Consider the following 20649-nt stretch of genomic DNA (forward strand, 5'->3'; position numbering starts at 1 on the left):
GTCATACACTAAAGAAAAAGTAACCAAGTCAAGCGGTAGACCTAAGTAAACCGGCTCTTCAGCTTACACCCCATCCTTGGTCACTTATTCTTTACACTACGACGTTTACCTCAGTTCAAAAAAGTTTTGAATTAATGAATTTATTAATAATTATTTATTCGAAAGCAGACAGAGACAATTAAAAAACACTGAAATGAAATAATAAAGTGCCACGAAATGGTCTCACCTCAGCATATTGCTGGCGTTTTCCAGCGCTGGTTCTTTCATGTTGCAATCCAAAGAGGGAAATAAGGACTACCTTTGTACGAAGAAGAGTTTGCCCCCTTTACGTAGCTACCTGTAACTCGGCGCGAAGCGGGGCGGCCGAGGTACGAACCAACCCTACCTACGTTTAGACTTCAGTGGGCCGCGCGGCGCGCGACTGGATTCACGTATACGTCACGCGACGTCACGTAGTTACGTCGAACTTCCATGGAGTTTCAATTTATTTATAGAACAACTTGTGTGTGTGGACTGAAGTGGTTGGAGGAAGTTTTAGGTAAATGAAAAGGATTTTATAACTTCGTGTTTGTTAGTGGGTTTTTAGTTTGATAGTAAGTAGTTATTTGTTTTTGTTTATGTCAAAATAGTAATTAAATCTATAAGGAAATTAGCATACAAATCATCATTGTTTTTGGCTTCCTACTTCTTATCGTTAATAGAAAATATTTTCTTGTTCATTAATTTACACACAGTAAAAAATATACTGATAAATTTCAGTTATTATTTCCTGTCTATAAAAGTAGTTGTTTATGTTAATATTAAATATAACTACAATTAAATATTATACTTGTTATTTAAATTATATACCCGATGGTTGTGGTTTTAACGTTACCGTACCTTGACAAAATATTTCAATTCATATTATTAATGATAATTTAACATAATTATTAAAGTTGAAGAATACTTTGAAGATATTACGTTTTATTATAGAAAAAAAAATTGTAGTTAAAAATTTTAAAAACATGTTGTTTAGTAAAAACACTTCATTTTTTGTTACAAATATGAATAATATGATACATAATTATGTAGTAAATTTACTACACGGATATAGTTAACAGACACAATATCGTTCACAAAAACACAATAATAACCATGACGTGTGAAAATGCACTTGCTCAAACTAACCCATTCATAACAACAATATTTGCATGCTAAATTATGTTATACCTATTTAGAGTGGCTTTTATAAAATTAATACCTTTTTTAAATTATTATTTGCAGCTATTGTTTTTAATTACTTACGCTTTTGTTTTAAATCAAAGTTACTCCGTTAATAGGCTACTTGCCTCCTAGTCAAATTAGCTTCTTTTTAAGACCTGTCAAAACAATTTTGAATGACTTGCTAATATGGAATTAATATGAAATCGAATTGAGTGACGTCACGGTCAACTGATTTACTTTAAATATTTCTATCTGATTTATAAAATAGAAATTGGAGTTAAAAATAACTTCTGTTGCTGTTTTTCTTATAATTATCAGATGCTTTATTTCGTGTATGGTATACAATATTTTATTTTAAGTACAGTCAAGTTGCCTAGCCTATTCATTAAGGGAAATCTAGAAGTTACCAAAATAACTCGTCAAGTACTTATAATTACGTTATGTCTAATAAGGATTATTACGGAACTAGGTACGTAGTATTTTTTTTTAAACGAACGGTGAAGTAATAAATAAACATTCCAACAATTTCTAGTTTTAAATTTGAATATTATCTATCACTTTTTAAACAGTTTAGAAATTCTAATTTTCATGTCATGATACTAAATAAATGCTAGGCGTATGTAAAAGTATTAAAAATGTTTTTTACCACATTATGACGAGTCTAATTAAAAGTTACGCTGAACAATTGAGCATGAAAATATGAAGTTTCGTTCTAAATAATCAGTGCTCTATCCATACTTAATATTATTCTTAATTGGGAAAATGTGTGTGTCTGTTTGTTTGTCCGTCTTTCACGGCAAAACGAAGCGATGAATTGACGTGATTTTTTAAAGTGGAGAAAGTTTAATAAGTAGGTACCTAGTTACTCCATTGATACAATGTAGTCTGATACGTTTACTACGACGTGTGAATAATTTACTAGCAAGGCCGAAAAATTTCGTTACAAAAAGTCATATCTTCAATTGAAATATAAGGCGCTTACGCCCTTTCGTAAATTACGCTTGCACACTTAGCTTTTTGTTATTTCCTTTGCGAGTTTTTACTTGTTTGCGGGTTATTGTAAACGACTTGATTTTTTTTCGTATTCCTTTTGATGTATATTGAATGGCCTTTTATCATTCGCGAGTTTTTGATAAAAGTTCGTTAACTTGGCTAAAATTGGCTAAGTAGAATGTATGAAAATTAAATGGCTTGAATATAAACAAAGCACAAAATTAATTTTTAAAAAACCCCTGACCGCGACATAATAGACCGATTTTCATGAAACATGGCTCTGAACACTCCCGACTAACTCAGCTTTCAGACAAAAAATAAACGAAATCTAAATCGCTTTACCCGTTCGGCAGATACGATGCCACAGACAGACACACACACAGACAGACACATCAAACTTATAACACCCCGTCGTTTTTGCGTCGGGGGTTAAAAACTAGCTATACACAATAGTTATTTAGTTTCTAATTATACAGGGTGTCCTGTAAACCAACACCAAAATTAAAAGGGGTACACAGTACATCACATTAGCTATCATATTAAGCGAATTTGACCTTAATGAAAATGTCATGGTTTTTGAGATCTTTGCCGTTTAATTTATAAACCGTACAAAAAAATGTAAAAAAGTGAGAATATACTAATATATTTTGTATATATTATATTTCTAATTTGTTCTTTCTAGTTTGTTTTTGTCGTTTTAGTTTTACCTAAGTTTAACTGAACATATGTTATGCGATTTCGGTGGTCTATCCAGTTTTTCCCCTATTGCCTTAGATGGTGTATACCTACCAGTCTGCTCCGACTTCCGGTACCTTGGGTCATTATTCCAAAATGACGGAAGCATTGACCGTGACGTGGAAAACAGAATAAATGCGGGATGGATGAAATGGCGACAGGTCTCAGGGACAACATGCGATCGACGGATGCCCCTTAAACTTAAGGGGAAAATCTACAAGACGATTGTGAGGCCTGTTGTATTGTATGGATCTGAAAGCTGGGCGACAAAGGTGGAGGATGAAAGGAAAGTGCACGTAGCGGAAATGAGAATGTTGAGATGGATGTGTGGAGTGACCAGAATGGATCGGATCAGGAATGAGTATATTAGGGGAAGTTTGAAAGTTGCGCCTATAACGGAAAAGATGAGGAGTGGCAGGTTGGCGTGGTATGGCCATATAATGAGGAGGGATGAATGTCATATAGGCAAAAGAATGTTGGAGATGAAGGTTGATGGATGGAGAGGGAGGGGTAAACCCAAACAACGCTGGATGGATTGTGTGAAAGAGGATATGAGGAAGAAAGATGTGAGTGTTGAGATGACGAAAGATAGAGGAGAATGGAAGAGGAAGACGTGTTGTACCGACCCCACATAACGTGGGATAAGGGTAGGAGGAAGACGAGTTTTACCTAAGTTTAGTTTTAATTATGGGTGCCTGAAAATCAGTGCCGTGTCTCTTAGATTACGGTCTACGCTGAGCGGCATCCTATTTGGTATAACAGTACCTAATGATTCACCTGTATCTATGTACTATCAGCTACAAAAGTGCATGGCGAATTTATCAATGAATTCTTTCATAATTTCTCCTTGCACTATTGCAGCTGATAGTACCTTGTTCTATCGATGTCTTGTTGTATGATGATGCTTCGCCACCAGTGGGCTTGATCGCTTTTTTTAGTGTATGGTATCTATTTCAGTTTATCTTGTTCTATATTTTTATACGAAATAAATATATTTTTTACTTTTTTCTTTAATGTCAAGGTACGTTTAAACTGGCCCATTTACGAATCGCTACGAATGTTTGTAGCACTACTCGTAGCATTTGCGTCTACGCCGTAGACCATATGTAGCACTGTTACTTTTCACAGAAGTCTCAATTTGAGTGTGCTTTATAACAAATGGATATCACGTCTTTGCCTGTGGCTAGCCAAGAGTAAGACATACATACATACATACATACATACATACATACATACATACATACATACGATCACGCCTGTGTCCCATAAAGGGGTGGCAGAGCACATGAAACTACTAAAGCTTCAGTGCCACTCTTGGCAAATAAGGGGTTGAAAGAAAACGAAACTGTGGCATTGCAGTGACAGGTTGCCAGCCTCTCGCCTACGCCACAATTTAACCCATAGTCCATAGTCGCCTTCTACGACACCCACGGGAAGAAAGGGGGTGATGAAATTCTTAACCCGTCACCACACAGTAAAGAGTAAGACGATTTATAAAAAAAACGTAGTAGCTATTTTAAGCCTTACCCCCTTATTCATCGCACTTTAAAGTTATCAAGCCGATAAAGTTCGTTTGTCCTTTTCTATCACACCAATACGTCGAAAAGGGACAGACGAACTTTATCGGCTTTATAACTTTAGTGTACCTACGTTTATGAATAAGGGGGTTAAAATTTAAAGGTGACATCTATGTCCCAACCTACATTTAATGTGTGTCTGTTTTCTTTTGGTGGCACAAAAAAATGTTTGTTGTTATTTTACATCAAATGTGATGTAAAAAGTAATCTAAAATATAAAAGTAAGTAAAATGCTATACAAATTACCTGTTTGAGTGTCTTTCGCAATAACCCTTTTATTTAAAAAAATATGTACTAAGTAGCTACTTAATTTGACCCGGTCTGTCTTGTCACAAGTGTTGCTTTGTCCCTAATATGTCCCGATTCATACCGTACCGAGATCGCGATTTTGACCATAATAATACAAGCAAAAATATGAAATTTAAAAGTTAAAATAATGAGAAATGAGAGCGTTAAGAAGCATGAGTGGTGTGAAGTTGAGTGATAGGATCAAAAATAGCGTGATAAGAGATAAGTGTGGAGTGGATATACCTAGATATGGTGACAAAGATTGAGATGGGTATGTTAAGGTGGTTCGGGCATGTAGAGAGGATGGATGAGAGGAGAGTAACGAAGAAAGTATATGGAAAAAGAGTCAGTTGGAAGGGTCAGTTGGAAGTGGAAGACCTAGGCGAACTTTTCTTGATCAACTCGGGGAAATATAGCAAACAGGCCAGGCAGGCAATTATGGTCGCGCGATAAGTGATAAAATAGCAGGCCGTCCCTATCACACTATTTATAAGTGCGATAGGGACGGCCTGATATTTTATCGTCTATCGCGCGACCATGCTTCCCGTGCTGGTCAGAAGTGCTCGAAACCGACGAGCATGTATGAGAATCGTTATGAAAGTGTGTGAAGCGAAACTGGTTTGTCAGGGTCGTAGTAAATGGAAATCCGTGATCTCTGCCTACCCCTCTGGGAAACAGGCGTGATGGTATGTATGTATGTAAAATAATTATCACTTTAAGTACCTACTATTTATTTGACGTCTAACGCTGAAAAAATCATGATAATGATGATTTCATTAACACTGCACCTCCTCAATAAAACAGTCCGCAAAAGTTTCCAAAATATTTATTTTCATAAATATGATCTCCGATTGCTTTTTCACAATTTCCCCGAAGATCAAACAATTTCCTCGGGCCGATTGAAATGTCCTTAGCTCGAGAAAAACGACGAAAAAATGAAACGAAAAACTGTACTTATCAATCTTCCTTTTAATTATATTTGGGAATATCAATTAGTGAATAATGAAATGTTTTTTATATATTTTTTTGATAATTTGTATTATCTTTGAATCAAAGATTGTGATTTTAAATTGTTTATTATAATCGTGTGACTGGGACAATAATATCTACTTAATTATGATTCTGTTGATAAGATTTTATAATGAGACAAGCTTTTGCCCGCTGTTTCGCTCGCGTTAAATTCGAAAATTGCGCCCCCCATTTTAGGGAAATGGGGATTTAGAAAGAGACAAAAAGTAGCCTATGTCACGCTCCATCCCTTCAACTATCTCCACTTAAAAAAACACGTCAGTACGTCACTTCGTTTTGCCGTGAAAGACGGACAAACAAACAGACACACACACTTTCCTATTTATAATATTAAGTATGGATATTTTTATGTCAAGACACCTGACACGATCGGTTGATTGCGTAACCTGAATGTCGACTTATAATATTATAATAATTATTAACTACAAGTATACGCCATACGCTTATATTAGTATTTTATGCAACTGGTGGTTAAAAGAAGTCAAAAAAGGTGAGTGGCGTGGGTAACAATTTGAGGCGAAGCCGAAAATTGTTAATAAAGACGCCACGAGCATTTTTTGACTCAGTTAAACACCGTTGCATACAATACTTTTTCTACGACCAAGCACTTATTTTGAAAGAAAATTATAAATTCAACAAATACCTACTTTCAGTCATCTTAGTTATCTAGGTGGACCGCCTACCATTTTGAAAATGCAGTTTGAGTGAACATGAAAATAAAACTGTCTATGGTATGGTTCTTTTAAGCCTGGCCACTAAGACGAATCGAGCAGAGTTGAATCGAGTTCTCATACATTTGAATGCGATTCGACGCGTCGCCAATGAACGCAGCAGAAAACGAAGGAGTCTCGACTCTGCGAATTGGTTTGTTAAGTTGGTAGCAATGTATTACTGAACTGTAACAGCTAAATCGTGCTACTGCTACTGAATGTTTTCAGGGTATAGACTAGATAGACTTGTCCTGACATCTTTTATGTAGGGTTTTAAAGTTCTATGCACGACCTTGTAACTCACGAATAACAGTACGGGAGTAGAAAAAAATGTTTACTTATACATATAGTGAATACGTAACTTAAGAGTCTCGGACTTCCTCTACCTATTTTGCTTCTGTATTTCTATCCGACAAGTTTCTAAATCATTATCAATAACTAAATAGGTACTTATGTGCATTCTCGTGACTAGGGTTGCAAAAAAAACGGTTTTTTTTCTGGCTTGAAAAAAAAAACATGAAAAAAAAACCGTGAAAAAAAAACAGTTTTTTTTCTGGAGTATGTTTTTTTCTAAAGTACGAAATCTCAAAATTTGCAAAGTAGTTAAATACTTTTATATGGTTTTTTAGACTTAATGTTAACTATTAAACGAATTTAATCAAATAACTTTAATTTCTGGTCTTATAAAAGCAACATTTACGAAATCTATAGTTGGTAGTTATCACTATTTACTGTTGGAAACACCACCGCCTCTCCAAGATACACGCATCATCGGGGATTCCCCAATAAACGTTTGTATACTGAATGTTAATTGAATTAAAATGTAAGTTATTGTTATTGAAATACGTTACAACTCACGAAAAACCGTTATTGTCGTATTATTTGTTCATCTGAAAAAAAACCATATTTAGAAAAATAACCATGGTGCTCGGTTTTTTTTCATGTTTTTTTTCACAATTCTGAAAAAAAAACATTTGGTTTTTTTTCTATTTACAACCCTACTCGTGACCAACATCTCCCGAAGGAAATCCGATATCATAGTAAATATTTAGTGCCCAACTCCTGTTCAGATCGTTGAGGGGTTTGTTATTGGATCATAATATTATTTGGTAGGGTTAAATTCTACGAAACAACTTCTGAGGGCTATCAAGGATGACTACACAGCAAAAATGGCATTCTGTTTAGTCCGTCAGTTAGATCGTCCAAAAATACTAAACACATATTTTTCGCTTTTTATAATCAATGAAAAAATACAAAGATATAGAGCATCAAAGTTCCGCAGTAGGGTCTTGTGACGTCACTTCTGAGATGCTGGCAACATTACCTCGCTGAATCGCAACGCTTATGCGCTGAGCAAGTAAGCTGCCAGCTCTACGGTCCCCAGTGGCATCAATATTTTTTTAGATAGCACCCCTTAAAGTTTCTTGGCAATTAGACCCCACGGGCTAAGAAGTTCAACGCCAAAAGCAAAAGTGTACTCTTGGCCCTGACCGCTATTATATTTGGTCTTTTTCTGACTCAGCATCATCATCCTCCTTGCGTTATCCCGGTATTTGCCGCGCCTCATGGGAGCCTGGGGTCCACTGTGACAACTAATCCCAAGATTTGTCGTAGACACTAGTTTTACTTACACTACTAGTTAGACAAAGAATTTCAATTGCCATTAAGCGAGGGAATGTATCCAGTCTAAAAAAAATCCCGTCATTTCGTCGGTCCGTTTTGCCTTGAAAAACGGACAAACAAACAGACAGACAAATTTTCTCACAACTGACAGGCATTAAATTTAAGAAACGCAAGCTAGCCGTACATTTTTCTGTAAAAACTTCCACGTAGGCACGTGACGAACGTGTTGATTTTCTCTTTCCTTGGTAATCGTGATTGACAAGTGAAACGGTAAAACATGTTGCTTAAAATGTAACAGGAAAACGGGAATTCCTTTTGTTTACGAAGATGTTTCTTATTTGTTTTACCTCTGATCGGGAATGAAATACGTTGCATGTTATCAACCAAGTTTTAATTTGATTCTGGTTAGGTTGAACATTTGTTAACATCGAAAAAAGAAAAAAAAATACAGTCTATTTTTTACAGTAGCTTCATTTAAAGAACGACTTTTTGGATTGTTACATATTTTATAATCAATATACCCTTAATCTAGTACTTCAGTGGATATAATCGTAAAAGTTTGTTTTATCGATTTTCTCCGTTTTACTTCTTAGTAATGTTGGATATTTTTTATTATTTACAACTATTAATAAAAAAAACTCGTTCCGGAGGTCGCGGGTTCGAACCCTGGCTCGCACCAATGAGTTTTTCGGAACTTATGTGCGAAATGTAGTTTGATATTTGCCAGTCGCTTTTCGGTGAAGGAAAACATCGTGAGGAAACCGAATTAATTCCAATAAGGTCTAGTTTACCCTTCGGGTTGGAAGGTTAGATGGCAGTCGCTTTCGTAAAAACTAGTGCCTAAGCCAAATCTTGGGATTAGTTGTCAAAGCGGACCCCAGGCTCCCATGAGCCGTGGCAAATGCCGGGATAACGCAAGGAGGATGATGATGAATAAAAAAAAAATATGTTACACAACAAAAAATACAATTAATGATAAAACTAAATGTATAAAATCTCACCTAGAGAACCGACCTCTGGATGTGAACCCAGGATGATGGCGGCGTTGCCCCTTTGCAACAATTTTTGGGCAACGAAAGACCCTGCCCTGTAGTTCCCCGAGACACCTATTAGGGTCCCCCCACATCTAGCGTCCCGCGAACGTCGTCGCCTCTCCAACGCCCGCGCGGCGTCGACGCCGCGCTCCCGCAGCGCCGACGCGACGTTGCAGCGCCTCTCGAACGTCGACGTCGCAGTGGCGTCCGCGCGGCGTCGACGCCGCGGCCGCGCAGCGCCTCCGCGATACCAACGTCCAGCTAGGGCTTCCAATACCGGGATCCCAGTATTTCGGGATTTTTGGGGTAGATTTCGAAACCGATATTTAATTTTGTAATCGGAATCGCGGTATTTTTAGTAACTAACAAATTATGGCAAATAAACGTAAACTCCTAATCAAAACCTTCAATTTTTGCATCATGACGGTCGCTAGACGCGTAAATATTGCTTTTTGCTCTTGTTTCTTCGACACATTCTCTGTTTAGTGTTTTTACAATATTTCTATGAAATGACAGTTTTTCCGATGATTACCTAGATAAAGATACGTGTCAAGAGCATTCATTAAGGAGGGCCTGCCGTGAACCTTTTGACACATTTGTCGCACTTGGGAATCGTAAGTGTGACAGGGAAGCAATACGTCAAACGTAGTTGATACAACACAGGCCACAGACCCTCTGTAAACAAGTTGATGCACCTACATTATAGAAATAACTTTTCAAAAAATTGGTTAAGGCATACGAACTAACGTATAAGCTACTTTTGGTTTATTGCCACTGACGTCGAGTAGGCGCGGCGCTAACGCGGCGTCGTCGCCGCGCGGACGTCACTGCGCCGTCGACGTTCGAGAGGCGCCGCAACGTCGCGTCGGCGCTGCGGAAGCGCGGCGTCGACGCCGCGCGGGCGTTGGAGAGGCGACGACGTTCGCGAGACGCTAGATGTGGGGGGACCCTTAGTCTGACCGACACTTCTTTTATAAACTGTTTAGTGTCGGTCGACCACGGGCCCAGTGCCAAGCGCCGCAAATTCATAGCGATTTATTTCATAATATTCTTCAAACTCCTATAACTAAATTATAAGAGCGCTTGTAGGTACACAGAGATCTGTCGAGATTGGAAGTCGTTCCACGTCCGGCATTAATAGTTCTACATTCTGTGCAATGTTTGACGGTAATTGTAATGTACAATCCTAACACACGTCCTAACCACTTCTAACTATAAGGCCGTGGGCTGGACGCGAACGGACGAAGCTGGCGCTAATATTGATCGTGATGCTCAACGCACCTCTCGCCGCACGTCATGTTTTAAATAAAATACCTTTACTTTAAAAATTTACATTTCATGTATATTTTGAATAGAAGTCATTCAAACACTTAACATTTACTAGAACCTACATATTCCTACACAAACTTAAAGACTTCCTTCAATCAACGAAAATGGGAAATAGATTTTTCGACATGAGCTATTATTTCAGTAAACTTATTTGATAGATTGCTTCGCAGAAAGAGCGAACAGAAAAAGGCCAAATTGATAGACAGTCGAGAAATATTGTCTTTAGTGTTTACCCACCCGGTTATGTTCGTCTGAAATAATAAGCCCTAGTTATTATTTGATGTTTAAGGAGAAATACAAGACATATCCTTAATATTTTTGCTAAATAACTTCTTGTTACTTTACCTTTTGCTGAAAGACGTGGGGAACAATTTAAATTACGTTTATTTTTCAAACGCATTATGAACATCGTAGATATTGTAATTAATAAGCCCCCCACATCTAGCGTCTCGCGAGCGTAGCGTCGGGCCAACAGTAATAAATATGTAAAGTCAAAAACATAAACACTAACCTACACATATTAGGCATAAATAAACACGAAAAAAAAAAAACATGGACTACTTAGGATACCGTCGGCAGAGGGGCAAGGCCGAAGCTGCCGGCAGTCAGGGTCATAAAGAGAGGAACGGCCGGACTATCCGCGCCGTGTTCAAGACCGCCTTCTGTTCTGCCTCAACGTTTTTACTTATCATAATGATTGTCAAAATCTAGAAGATTATTTTGATTCTCCTGGATTTCTGCAAAGTTATGCCCGGTTCCATTCCTAGACTTCTTGAAATAACGGCGGCAGGGCATAGCAGTCAATTTGTGTACGTAAGCATTCTATTTATACCGTACTTCGCTCAGCACTACTTTTGATGAAGAATTTACTCCTTAAAAGCTTTTATTACATTTTATAGCAAGGAACTCAATTTTGAACTAAACTCACCATGTTCTGCGTATTGATTTCAATGAAGTTTCATTATTGTTAAGAGGGCTTTCATGTGAAAAATAGTGAAATCGCAACCGAGCGCTTAATCATACCGTGTGTGGTATCAAATATAACATATTATAGGACTTTTTCTACTTAGTCTAACAAAATATGAGAATATGTCCAGAAGTGGCAATAATTGTGACGGGGAAGGCTCGTTTCCAAAAATATATAATAAAAATTTATAATCACTAAGGCATAAGAGCAATTTTAGTAAACGTTGCAGATTAATTTCGTACGAAAATACTTATCTCCGACGTGATGTAGATTTTCAAAGAAATTGTCACTTAAATTTAGGTAATTTCTGAAAAAAATTGAATTCGTCTTAGCCTTGTTTACTCTTTTTTAAAACCTTATAATAAAAATGTAGTCTGAGAAGTTTATAGTACAGGATATACGTATTATAAATTTACCAGTTTCAGTATTACAAACTGTCCAAATTTTACAAATAAGATCGACTAATCCAGCGCTATACGCGGGTTTTCCTAAACGTGCATCAGAGAAAAAATCATAATTAATTTACTGAATTAGTTTTCTAAAATCCAGTCTGATAAGCATCAAGATGATAAGATGCTCTAATTGAAACTTGAATTTAATATATCTATTGGATAACAGAAAGTGTAGTATTTCACCGACTAAAACTATACAATTTTACATTATTTTGACGTTTTTCTCGAAAGCAGCCTTAATAAATAAAATTAGATGCACTTTGAATGGCTCACTTCGATTATGTAACGACAAGAAACTAATATAATCATGCCATGTCATATAAGTTTTTCTGGATTTCGCCTATTTCAGAATTAATACCATTAAAAAATAGTCAAAACTTTTTTTATTATTATTATAAATGGACCTACTCTTGGCCACAGACTAGCCAACGGAAAAGACGTGGACTACGCGCTACGAATGCTACGATGGAGTGAACTTGCCCAGAAGATGCCTTTTCACGGTATTGCTTTTGTGATAGCGATGCGTTGATGCCATTATGTGGCATTTATCCCTAATTGCTTATTGATAGATGTCAAAAAGTGACAAATCACATTGCAAACAATTGGCTTTATGGAAAAAGTTAAAAAAAAGTTGAATTTACCACTATTACTTTTCAAACTCACACAACAAAATTGCAGCAAACTGAATGTCATAGGTACAGTCACCGACATAAATAAGTGATGATTTCTGTACCTTCTCACTTTAACGTCGTGTTTGAAATGTCATACGAAATTGTCAAAGGATTTAAGCGACAAGGTACAGAAATCATCACTTATTTATGACGGTGACTGTATAACATTCTTTCATTCTTTTGGCCTCAGCAGGGTTAGCACATGATTGCCGCAAGAGTATGTCGCCGCGACATAGACTACCCGTCCTTATGTCACTAATACAGTTAGAAGAAAACGTGTCATCTATCTCGCGGCAACATATAGTCTCGCGGCAATCATGTGTTAGGCCTATAGAAATGCGTGGTTAAAAATTTTCGGGTTATTTATGTTACCCCGTGTATGTGAATCTGTATTAAAGTTTTTTGAACATTTCTTCCGTTACTACTAAATTGTCTATCTCGATTTAAAGTGATTTCACTTCGTGAAGTTGATTACTTTCCGTACATAGGTAATGAATTACTTTATGAATAATAAAACCAGCGATCGTTGCCGTCTGTTTGAAGGCGTATATTGATATACATACTTATGTAGGACATGTAGTTATATATTATGTAAAGTGTATGTTTTGAATGCTATTAATGGACTGTTGTTGTTTTTGTGTGTCCGATTTACTTTGGTTGGCCAACAGATACAATACAATCAGGGCAATTAGGTTTGTTGACATCAAACGTATATTTATTGTGTAGGTATATTATTTTGGCGTAAATGATTTATTTAATTATAAATTCTTGAGTAATTGTAAAAACTCTGTGATGTTTGAACTTGAAATGTAGTCTCTAATTTATACATACATACATACATATAATCACGCCTGTATCCTATAAAGGGGTAGGCAGAGCACATGAACTACCAAGTTACAATGCCACTCTTGGCAAAAAGGGGTTGAAAGAAATCGAAATTGTGGTATTGCAGTGACAGGCTAATTTATGAGATATTGAATAATATTAAAAATTCAAAATTAAAAAAAAAATCAAAATTCGTTTATTTATCAAACAAGGTTTCTTAGGGTGTCGAATTCTCCTTTTAAGTTTGACACTTGTGTTAGGAGGAATTCGCTCCTTCATACAAGGTGTTAAATAAACATTTAGGTAACAAAGTTGTTTACAAAATCAAATCTTAAGTTATAAAAGCATTATTGCTAAGTACATTAAGGTTGAAGTTTCAGATGAACAGTAGGTAAAAAAATAAATAAATGTGTTTTACAAAAAGAAATAATTTTAACTCTTAGATTATAGTTCAGCATTATTGCCGAGTACATAAAAAGTGGTAGAAGAGATGGGCAATATACCCAGTTGCCGTGGTTGACATATTAAGTAAGATGTTTAATAAAAAGAAATTGTGACTTGTTATACGCTATTACCAAGAAAATATGACAATATCTATTATAATTACTTGTGAAGCAATGTAACACATTTTAAGTATATTATTATTGACTTACACGAGCTTCGGGAATAGTGTCAGTACCTAACACAACCATAATGATTCGTATTTTTGGTGCCACACTGTGGGATTTCTAACAAAAACTAACATGGGCATTATATAGCCAGGATTCACGATCATGATCAGCTTAACACGTTCACTGCGCAACAGGTCATTCTGACCCTGTTCTGGACTTCCCACTGGTGCGGCGACAGAAATGCGCAACTTTACCCTGGTGCGAAGCCCATATCATTGTTATATTTTATTATTTTTGTATAGTCAAGTATACGTTTATATTTGTCATTTTACACTCTATTTGACAGCATATAAAATTAATAAACAGGTCACATATGTCCTGTTCGCACCAGTCTTAGACTTTTGTTATTCAGTGCGGAACAGGGCCTTTAATGACCTGCTACGCACGACCTTGTATAGCACTGGAGCAAAGTGCAAAATGCATTAGTGTTGTTACCATATTATCAATCCACACGTTATTTTGTGGTGAAAAAATGTGTTTTGATTGTTTTAAATGAAATTCGTTAAATACAATATAACGCTTTTATACGCAAAACGCTTACAATTTTGCTAAATATTATTACGTAAAAATATATTGTAAAAAGTTTAAATTGCTTGATGCAAAATATTTACTAAAATTTCTAAAAATCGTTTTTTAAATAATGTTAAGAGCAAAGTTAAAAGTTTTGGTTGTATATAAAAATCTGGTTACATTAAAGGTAAAGAAAGTAAGAATTGGATCGATATATTAGTTCGTTTATTTTCCTCATCACTACTAAATCATCGACATTTTTACCTGTGCCCGTTCTGGCTGTGCGGTACAAGTCAATTTTGACCTGTTAATTAATTCGTCTATAAAATCTAAACGAACAGTCATCAACTTCGGCGAAGACAGTATTGTGTAGATTAGTTATTAGACTAAACATTGTTTCAATAAAATTTAATGAATGTGTATCTGGTAAAGGTATTTTAGGTAAAATATGAAACCCTCCTTACAAGCTGTAATTGACTTGTACCGCACAGAGAGAAAGCTCAATACAGGACTCTCATGGGTTGTAACGCACTGAGAGCGAGTTCACAAAATCCGGCTCCGCAGTGAACGTGTTAAAATAAGTGATTCTGTTATCCTCATTTTCTATAAGATTTTGTGAAAAAAACAGTGCGTGGAGTCCCTTCGCGAGGAAGAAGTGAAACTTCAACATAAGCAACTCCAACACAACATAAAACAAACAACATAACCTCAAAAATATTTTGTCAAGTGACTATCACGTTTTTGTGTTTAGTTATGTCCATCTTCTAACTGTTTTAAATATTTTATTCACATTGCTATTTGCTCAAATTATTGAATAAACAAACATAAACTCATTTTGCACTCGATCTAAATATAAAACACACACATTCCAATTCATTTTTGTTCTGTCACAGACTGAGTGAATAAGTGCCACTTGCACCAACGAAAATGGAGGGTTAACCCGAGGCCCACTAACCCCGAGTTAAATGTTTGGTGCAAGTGGGCCTAAGTGAATGAATGGAATGAGTGAGTCGTTGAGCGTAACGACACTGACAGAATGTTACGCACATTCCAACGAACCATAACACCATTCAAAACCATTCTGGGCATTATGTCCTGTCACTGAGTGAATAAGTGAATGAACGGAATGAGTGAGTTGAGACAGAATGTTACGCGCTGACAGAATGTTACGCGCTGAGTGAGCGGCATTTCACGCAAAGTAACAATGACTGAGTATTACGCGCTGTCAGTTGAGTTGGAAGTCGCATTATAAGTTTCAGTTCAAAAATTAATATTTTTAAGTACTTACTCTTAAATCCGCAGTATAATGAGTGGCGATTGCTGTATGAAATAACAATACTTCTATCCTTTTCGCGTATAACTACAATAAAACTAACCTAAAAGTGCGGGTAGTTCGAAAAACTCGCGCGGCTGTCAGAAGTTATTGATGTCACTTAGAACCAGTCTTTTCCGAGACCACGGGGACAAAGTAGTCCCTGAAACGTTCGAGTTTAGTTTTAATATAGCGAACAGCGATACACGATTCAGTCACGATTTAAAACTTATTATGTGTAATAACTAATCATGAAAGTTTAAACCAGTTGTATAATGTTTTGTCTAAAAACCTTTATAATCATCCTAAACTTCACCCATCAACTTTATTATATTCCACCCATGTGTTCTCGTTTTTGTTTGAAAAGAAAATGACGCTCCTTGTTCCAGGTGCCGACGGCGTGGCTAAAACACTCGTGAATAATTCAAGGCGATATTAACCGAGTCCCGAACGAGTCGTGCGTGATACAAAACTGTGCGGTACTTAATGTTAAGAAGATTACATATTATTCTGACATTCTACGCGAGTCTGATATAGAAAATCCGGTTTTATTCAATTTTAGTGCGCGACATTGTTTGGTTTTTCAAAATTGATACGTTTTAGGTAGTAGATAGAAGATTTTAAGTGTATTGACGACCCTGTGTGTGTAATACAGTTAATATACGAAACTAGGTAAAACATGTTGGTTTTTAAATATAACAATACATATAAGTGATAATATTTAAATTGGAATGATTTAGTGTAATAATATAAATATACTTATGTAGTGTAATTAATAACCTAGTTACAACGCAAAAAATTTGATGCCTGAATTAAATAAATAAATTAAAATTAAATTAATGAAACTCATTAAAAGGCGGTGAAACATTAATAGAATACTCGTATTATAATAATATTTTAGTAACTCAGAGTGTAAACGTTAATACTAAATCAGATTCAAAAAACGCACATAAAAAACAAAAGAGAGCATTACACAATGGCGCCAAATCAAAATGGCCGCGTGCTAAACAAGATGGCGGGGTAGTGCAGTGAAGATGGGCGTGTTGAGGACGTTGACCCGCCACGTGGCGCTGGTAGTGGTGTCGGCGGCGCTGGTGCTTGCGACTGGGGAGTGGAGCGAGGATGCTGAGGATCTTGGTAAGTGTTTTCTTTATCTATTAGAGCTCATCGGTTGGTACAATGGCTACTGCTCTAGAATGAATGCTTGACATTCTAAAACGTTACGGTTTGAATGTTATGACAGAACTCACCGATTCGATAACAGAATCTTGGTTTAAGATATAAAGGTTGGAGTTTAACATTATTGGCCAGAGCTTCATTGAAATATCTTAAAAATCCAACAAACTCACAAAATATTGATGCTCTGACAAAAGAAACAACATTTAGTTTCGTCTATTTAATAGAAGCGCGAGTGCACTACCTACTTAAAATATGAAAATTCATATTTTTTCCGATCGGTAGCAACTGAGCTGATACCGACGTGCTGTAATCCAACTACAACCTGTACAAAAATGCACGCCAACTGCAACAACAGCGCGTGATTCAAAAAAAAAGAAATAAAACGTGTCTTCGAACTGAGGGCCGATTTTTGAATGTCGGCCATTCAATTTCGTGAAACTCGTTCAATAATATCTCCACTACTAGCGATTTAAATTCTACTAACAGAATCAAAAACGAGTGGTCATTACCACTAGTTTTAAAATTAATAGCCGTCCTTTTTCAAAAATAGCATTACGTCGTTTTCCACAGACTTTCAAACGGCGAATTCGTGCGTCCGAAATTAAAAAATCGATCCCCAGGAGGATGATGAACAAAAAGTGTTACTGTATGTGTATTCCCTCATATCAGGGATGAAAAGTGTAACTTTGCTTCTTTCTTGCAAGCAAATGGTAATATGAGAAACAAACGAACGTTGATGTGTGGACGTGTGATTCTAACAGACAAAAAGAGTAGGTACTTATAGATCAACGTATTATCACAGCGCTTCAAGTAAAGTCAAGTGAGGTGTAGGGTTTGAGTGCGCTGAGGGTCACTCTCCATTGTGTGTAACCTAATCATGTACTTTTACAGTATCCTAATTGGACATTAAATACTTGTAAGGGTTACTTAAAAGTGTGTACTTCTGTGTTTAGATCAAATACAGGTAACAAAATGTTTTGTGTGTATCAAATATACAGGTGACAAAAAGTTTCATTTATAAATACTTATAGGCTGTTTAAATATTAGCGTAAATATCATAGTAGGTATTCATATTGAAGTAAACCTTTTGGAGCGTGAGACCAAAAATAAAACCGTTGGCGTAACCAATTCATTCAAATTATAGAGAAATATAGCATAACTATTTAAATATATTTGTACTAATACGCTAAACATAAACTCTTGGTGAAAGTTTTAGTTTTAGTAGGTATAATACGTGTTTATTACATAATACAAGTAGGCTACACATATATTATTAAAGTATCGTTTTATGTTTATTTAGTTGTTATTCTTTAATATTTTAAAAGGTAATAATTAAAAATAAAATACAATTAAATTAAAAACTAATCTAAATTAAACTAAGTCTTAACTAAAATAATTAAAAAGATATATACATAACATGCAGCTACCTGAGGTCCCCCAAGTCCGTCCCCTGTGGAAGTGTGCCCATGAGGCTGGCTACATTCCCTCCCTCGATAATACTATTATTCTTTTTTTTCCACCTACAGCCTGCACCACCCACTCACATAATTATGGTATTTTTGGTTCGACCGTTTGGTAATACGAATAAACGTACAATATCCTATACTCGTATCACCATGTTAAAGTAGTAAAAAAAAATGTTTAGTTGATAGCAACTTGACCTTGACTTGGACCCTGGCGCTAGGCCGGGAAAACGCTAGGTTGAAGAAGAGTTGATAGCAACTTGGTATCACATAAATAAATTGCGATATTTGCCAAGACCTTTAAAGTACCTCATTTGTAATGCATTATCATATTGATCATATTTATTACTTTATATATCATAAAATATATACCCACGTAAGACAAATCTTGTATCGCAAAGTCGAAACGAGGTAAATAAAACCGATAAAAATAGAAATAGTAGGCTATAAATTTAACCCTAGAAATATAAGGGTCGGGCCTTGACCCACTGCGGAACGGTGTTCACATCACACGATTGTTTTTGTATCGCCATCAATTTTTTTTTTCTAGTCGTCGACTTTAATCTGTCAATTAGGACACCACAGACTAAACTATACGTGCTGACTTTTCAGTGACGGATAGTCTTTGACACTTAGTCAACTATAATATTTCATTACACTTCACTTAAGTTAACTGAAAAAAAATCAAAAATAGAACTTCGTGCAAGTTCTATACTAATTTGCGATACCTGGTATTCTGCATCTGAAACACATTTTTTTTATCTATCGCGTTATAGACCAATCAGAGTCGGTTATTACAAACAATTGGTTGCCAGGCAATTCGATGTTGAGACAACGGTGAACGACGCTATGAACATTAATTTTAACTTGAATGATGATATTATTCGTCCATTGATGACTCATAGAAAAAGTATTGTATACAATATTATAGTGATATAATTAAGCTTTTCACTCTCGTACCGTACTATTAGGCCACTCAGCAAGCTTCGTGGCCTAAACATGGTACTCGACCGAAAAACTTTGTATTAGGTATATCACGATTGTATAAAATACTATTTTTACACAACGTCGGTGGCAAACAAGCATACGGTCCGCCTGATGGAAAGCGGTCACCGTAACCTATGGTCGCCTGCAACTCAAGGAGTGTCACATGCGCGTTGCCAACCCATTAGAAACTTGTACACTCCCTTTCGCTGTGTTAAAGTACACACTTACACAGCAAAACGGAGTGTACAAGTTCCAAAGAGGGTTCGGGTTGCCGACGACTCAAACTACTCAAAGGACAATTAGACGGAACAAATTAGTTCCGTAGGTCCTTCCGTCACAGCACACCGCACCCTCGTTGAGCTCTGGCAGCCTTACTCACAGGCAGGAACACAACTCTATGAGTAGGGTCTAGTGCTATTTGGCTGCGGTCTTCTGTAAGGCGGAGGTACTTCCCCAGTTGGGCTCTGCTCTAGATTAGAGCGAGATGATAGCCGCTGTGCTGTGCCTTACCACACAAAGCGGAATATCATTCGCTATGCCCTACCTCCTACAGGAATATATCTGAGCGGCAGGGTCATAAATATCTGAACACGTCTTATCGCCTTCAAAAATGAGACGTGTTCAGAAATTTGTGACCAACTTGACTGCTCCGATATTTTTGATGGCCACTGTATGTTGCGTTCTGAATTACGAGGCAATTGGGGACTAAAAGTTTACTTACTTTTGTAATCTTTGTTTCTTTGTGTTAGAACAAAGTTTTAGTGAATGTTTTTGTTTGATACATAGGTACATGTTCAAGACCACCTACAATCGTTGGCTTTTTCTATCGCTCTTTCGTATTGGTACGACAGAGCCAGTTGATAGTTTGCTACGGAGCGTCAACTATTTGTACTCGTCCTCTTGGCTAAAGATAGTAATAATAAAAAAGGTTTTTTTGCAATCATCGGCTGAATCCGGGGCACACTTTCTTCGCTCGTTCTGCTTCGCACGGGGTATGGTCATGACACAGAACACCCCACTAGAAGCCTAATGCAAGCGATATTGTTTGAGACGCAAATCACCAATCCTTGCGGGGTGAGGCGGGCGCGCAC

The 20649-nt window shown here is 36.5% G+C and overlaps 1 protein-coding gene across 1 annotated transcript in view; it reads left to right on the forward strand.

Moving 5' to 3' along the window:
* The first annotated feature begins 433 nt into the window (after positions 1-433).
* LOC125232310 (hemicentin-2-like) overlaps positions 434-20649 on the forward strand; it is a 340497-nt gene continuing 320281 nt past the window's right edge. Inside the window, 2 exon segments of the mRNA XM_048137936.1 lie at positions 434-538; positions 16319-17066. Coding sequence (XP_047993893.1) covers positions 16964-17066 — 103 coding nt within the window. The 5' untranslated portion in view covers positions 434-538; positions 16319-16963.

The sequence above is a fragment of the Leguminivora glycinivorella genome, chromosome 13 (assembly GCF_023078275.1).
Source record: "Leguminivora glycinivorella isolate SPB_JAAS2020 chromosome 13, LegGlyc_1.1, whole genome shotgun sequence".
NCBI classification, from domain to species: Eukaryota; Metazoa; Arthropoda; class Insecta; order Lepidoptera; family Tortricidae; genus Leguminivora; species Leguminivora glycinivorella.